This window comes from Acomys minous, assembly GCF_964271855.1.
Source record: "Acomys minous genome assembly, chromosome: 3".
Classification (NCBI taxonomy): Eukaryota; Metazoa; Chordata; class Mammalia; order Rodentia; family Muridae; genus Acomys; species Acomys minous.
The window spans coordinates 115,851,890-115,857,053 of NC_140485.1; the positions used below are offsets into that span (position 1 = coordinate 115,851,890).

At 45.0% G+C, this 5,164-nt stretch overlaps 1 protein-coding gene across 1 annotated transcript in view; it reads right to left on the bottom strand.

Annotated features, from left to right (window-relative positions):
• Nucleotides 1–289: 289 nt before the first annotated feature.
• Nucleotides 290–5,164, bottom strand: part of MOXD1 (monooxygenase DBH like 1) — a 73,640-nt gene continuing 68,765 nt past the window's right edge. The window contains exons 11-12 of the mRNA XM_084775141.1: nt 1,821–1,989; nt 290–663 (exon numbers count right to left, since the gene is read on the bottom strand). Of these exons, the coding sequence (XP_084631267.1) occupies nt 499–663; nt 1,821–1,989 (334 nt within the window). The 3' untranslated portion in view covers nt 290–498. The remainder of the gene's footprint in view (nt 664–1,820; nt 1,990–5,164) is intronic.

The window sequence follows — 5,164 nt, forward strand, 5'->3', positions numbered from 1 at the left end:
CGGGAGGCAGAGGCAGGTGGATTGATGTGAGTTCGAGGCCAGCCTGGTCTACAAAGTGAGTCCAGGGCAGCCAAGGCTACACAGCAGCTGCTCTCCTGGAGTGGTGAGTAATTCCTTTGCTGCTACTAAGCTTCTTTGTGAAACGAAGGGTGGGGGCCAGGTTGAACAGTGGGTGTTGAAATCACATGGAATGTAGGGGGGCAAAATTTAAAGATTCTTTTCTTTGCACTTGACTTGCCGCACTTTCAAAGCAGTCAAGTCGGGCCCGTTTTGGTCTACTAATTATACGCACGGAACATTGGCTTCTGTGAGGAAACTGAGAAGCGGAAGTCAGTGGCATCGCTCAGGTGGACCGGAAAGGAACACGGAAGGAGTGTGCGGACTCCGTTCCCAGGCTCTTCACACCCATCTCTTCAGGCCCAACACGAACAGGGTCTTGAACTTGACTTTAAAGGGACAGTCTCGGATCCCAGACTGTAGCGTCACCATGCACAGGAGTCACGAGCCCTGGGTGCTCAACATACTTCCAAGAAGGAGAGAGCACACGAGCAACCTGGGAGAGAAGATGCCATGCAGAGGAGAGGAAGCGGATGTCCTGCACACCAGAGCTTCCGCTTTATAAGGCCGCTTGATATCCGGAGGTAACGCGGTCATCCCTTGAATCTGAAAAAGAAAGAGGCAGCTCTTAGGAGCAGCTGTGTAAGAGCAGAGCTGTGGCCTAGCTCCCTCCAGCGGCCTGAGTGAGCACAGCCTCCAGAGCTCGTAAGGCTGACCATGTGGTCCCCAGCTAGCGGAACTGTTTAGGAAGGTTTAGAAGGTATGGCTTTGCTGGAGTATATGTGTCACTGGGAGTGGGCTTTGAAGTCTCATTAGGGTGTTCTCTCCCTCCCTCCCTCCCTCCCTCCCTCCCTCTCTCCCTCCCTCCCTCCCTCCCTCCCTCCCTCTCTCCCTCCCTCCCTCCCTCCCTCTCCCTCCCTCCCTCCCTCCCTCCCTCTCTCTCTCTCCTTCTTCCTGCTCCTACTTGGTTAAGAATGTGAGCTCTCAGCTACTGCTCCCAGCACCATACCGCGCATGCCTGCTGCCAGATTCCCCACCATGATGGTCATGGAGTCCCCCCTTCAGAAACTGTAAGCCCCCAATAAACTCTTCTACATCAGGGGTTCCCAGCCTTCCTGGTGCTACAACCCTTTAATGCAGTTCCTCATGTTGTGTTGACTCCCCGCAACCTTAAAATTATTTTGCTTCTGCTTCACAACTATAATTTTGATATTGTTACAAACTGTAATGTCAGTGTCTGATACGCAGGATATCCAAAGAGATCTCGACCCACAGGTTGAGAACCACTGCTCTATAAATTGCCGTGCTCACAGTGTCTTATCCCTGCAATAACGCAGCAACTGAGACGCGTGCCTAGGCACCTCCACTTCTGCTGGAGACCAGGGACTAGGATGGAAGAGACTGAGCATCGGATGAGGCAGAAACTCTAGCCCTGGAAGGGAGGAAGTGGAGTGACAGGGCAAGGCAGGCCTCAGAAAGGGCTACAAGCAGGTCCGCACGGTCTCTAAGGCTGCTGCTCCATCAAGTACCACTTCACCACAACTGTAGCTTCAGAATAAAATTCCTCTCTTCAAAGGGAGTTCTCAGGGATTAAGGATTGTCCACCATCCCAAGTGACCAATGAACAAATCCATAATCAAACGTCAAAGGACACCTGGACCACTGCCTGTACAGATGACTGCCTGGAGCTTAGGTTTTTTTCCTCTTTGTGATTCAGGTAACCATGACAATGAGGTTCCCAGATGATGACAAGCTGCACTTACCGACCACTCTGCGTTGTCTGTCTTGGAACATCTCACGTTCACGGGCAGGCTAAGGACGAGCTTATTGAAGGACAGTCCTTCTTTTTTGGTCCATTTAAATTTGTTCATCGCATCCATGAAAGAAAGGTTTCTGTACTGCTTAGGGCTTTTGATAATGAAGGGCCATGTCCTGAAATTAGGTAATCACAATTACATTCAGTATTTCACATTACAGTGCACTCCCTGTAACTGTCATCGTGGTAACATAGACTTCATACTTGCTCCTTTTCACATGCAATAATAACCCTGTATAAAACATTCAGGGACACAAGTGTTACTAGAAATCCACTCCAAATGGAGAGTCTTTTTTCCTTTTACATTTATTTGTTTTATGTGTATCAATGTTTTAGCTACATATATGTGTGTGAGCCACATGTGTGCTGAGTTTCAAGGGAGGCTGGAAGGAAGAGTCAGGTTCCCTAGAATTGGAGAGTTACGGGTCTTGGTGAGCTGCCATTTGGGGGCTAAGAATTGAACCTGGGTTCTCTAGAAGAGTAAGTGTTCTTAACCGCTGAACCATCTCTCCAGGGAACCAAAAAGGAGGCCTGTAAAAGAACAATACATCTAATTTAGACGCAAGTGGCTATTGGTTTTTTTTTTTTTTAATGCTTGAAGTGAGATCATAGTACTTTTTACTTCAGTTCCACACACCGATCAAATTGTGTTGCTACATGGCCTGTTTTGTTTAGCTTTGTTTTCAGAGTGATGCTCTTTGTTCAAATTCTCCTTATACTTGAGAATTTCATACACATATACCACAAAATATGATTATATGTATCCCGTTTCACCCCATTCCCCCAACACCCTCCCTCCCAACTTCCTGTCTTTTTCTTTCTGTTTTTTGTTTGTTTGTTTGTTTGTTTTTTAATAACTCACTAAATCCACTTCGTGCTGTGCCGGGGTGTGGCCCTCTGTCAGAGCCTGAGAACCAGGGGAATCAATCCTACAAGTGGTTATTATCTTTTAGGCAAATTACTTTTCTTCAGAAAGCTTTCCTAGGGTTTGAGAATTCCAGTGAACTTTATACCCTAACTGGTGAGGATTCAGGTCTGAGCTGGACGATGCTATCAGTGATACAATGAAGAAGAGTAGGTTCTGGGAAGTCGCCTTGTCAGGCGTAACATTTAGAGTGTCCAGTGGAAAGGCCGCCCCAGCAGCTGTCCTCCTGTGGTTGCTTGAGAGAATGAAGTCTAAATATTTAGTTCTGAATCAGTGGCCTAAAGTTTGCATGGAGGCCTCTGCCTATGACCCCAGTGCCCAAGAGACAGGCTCACGGCCCACCTTCAACACTAGCCTAGGCTACACATAACCCTGTCTCAAAAAAAATGTACTAAGAAAATTATACTTTATACCCAATATACTCTGTTTTCATGGGCACCTTAAAGAGAAAAAAAAGCAATTTTAAATGTTAGAGAAAGAGGAGGAAGCACAAAAGGGCCTCAGCCAGCTCGAAGGGCTGTCCATGAGACACTGTCTTCCCATGCTGCATACTAGTGATTTCTAAAACAAAGACGAGTAACTACTGATGTATCCAAAACTTGACGTTGACTAATTCACGGCTGTTACATGGGTGATCATGCGTGATCAATAGGTGCCCAACTCCGTGACAGCCAGAAGGATGCTTCGGTGGTTGCCAGTGAATGCAGACAATCATGCCCAGACGCTGAACGTGCAGTGTAAATACTGGGTACTGACACTCTGTTACTTGCTCGTCACCACTTTCTGTTGAACCTAAGCAGCCCACTCAGGTTCTACTGACATCATCTTTTTAAACAAGATAGACAAAATCCATTAATCTGAGAGAAAGGGTTATAAAAATAACATTTTCATGTCAAGATTGGAATTTTTGTATTTTTAATATCTTTTTTATTTTTATTTTTATTTTATTTTATTGCTGTTTTTTGTCTTTTTGAGACAGTGTTTCTCTGTGTAGCCTTGGCCGGCCTGGACTTACTTTGTAGACCAGGCTGGTCTCGAACTCACAGAGATCCGCCTGCCTCTCCCCCCCAAGTACTGGGATTACAGGCATGTACCATGAATGAGAAAAGCAGGTACTATCTGAGTAGACTTATATCCTGCAGCCCTCAGGCTGCTTCCTGGCCCTCTAGTTAAAGTCAATATATCTTTGTAGAGTCTTGAAAGCATTATTTCAAACAGCCTTTCACGTTAAGCACTATGACTTAGGAGCAATATGCATCACACTACATTGAATGTATCATGCAGTTTCCTAAAGCTTATGGCATTTTCTAGCCAAATTGTGGTAACATATGGATATAATCCAGAATTGCTATAGAGCACGCCTTGACTGGGAAGACGCCTATTAAACTTGCATATTCTGCCATTTAAAATTTGCTGCTAGATTTGTAAGGTATATTTATATTGTAAGTTAAAATACCATTTGCTTTTAAATAAACAAGGTTTCTATACTGAAAAAAGAAAAATAAACTTTGTAAATGGAAATGCAGGAGGCGCAGGGGTAGAATGGCAAGTATCTGCCTGCAATGCCATTAAAGACCACAAGGGGGCGCCTGAACTTTTAATGTGATTAATGTGGTAAATGTGACTTTTGTGTAGCTTTGGCTGCCCAAAGTGAACACTGGAAGCATTCTTCAGAGGTGACTCTAAAAGCTTTGATTCTATAATAAGCCAGTAAATTAGTATTTATGGAAATTTCACAGGGTAAAAAAAAAAAAACCTTGAAAGCTGTAACTACATGACTTGGAAGGACAGACAGGGAGACAAGAGCAAACTGAATGGTCCGTATTAGAGACGATGCTTGAGGATGAGGGCTAGGAACCTAAAACGCAGCACCAGTCTCTCTCTATCTGAGCCTCTCTGCACCATACTTTGTCTCTTCCCACCTCTAGTAATAAATGTCCTTTTTGCCACTTCTAACCTTTCCAGCTTCCTAAGATCACAGCTCAAGTTATTTCCTGGAGAACTAAGAGGAGAGGAGGAAAGAAGTCTTGCAAAAGCAAAGATGCTAATTATTTGTTCGAAGAAGACTAAGCTTTCCAGCAGAAACTGTCAACCTTAAAGAAATATGTGCTGGTCAGGCTTGGCATCTCACACCTGTGATCCCAGCACCCCGGAGGCAGAGGCAGGCAGATCTCTGTGAGTTCGAGGTCAGCCTTGTCTACATAGCAATCCAGGGCTATACAGAGAAACACTGTCTTGAAAACAAAAACAAACAAACAACTGTAACAAGTACCCCTGCTATTACTGAGGTAGGGGTCCAGTTAGAAGAATTAGAATGTTACAGAAACTAAAACGCTACATTTACACACACCTGGGTACTGGCTGTG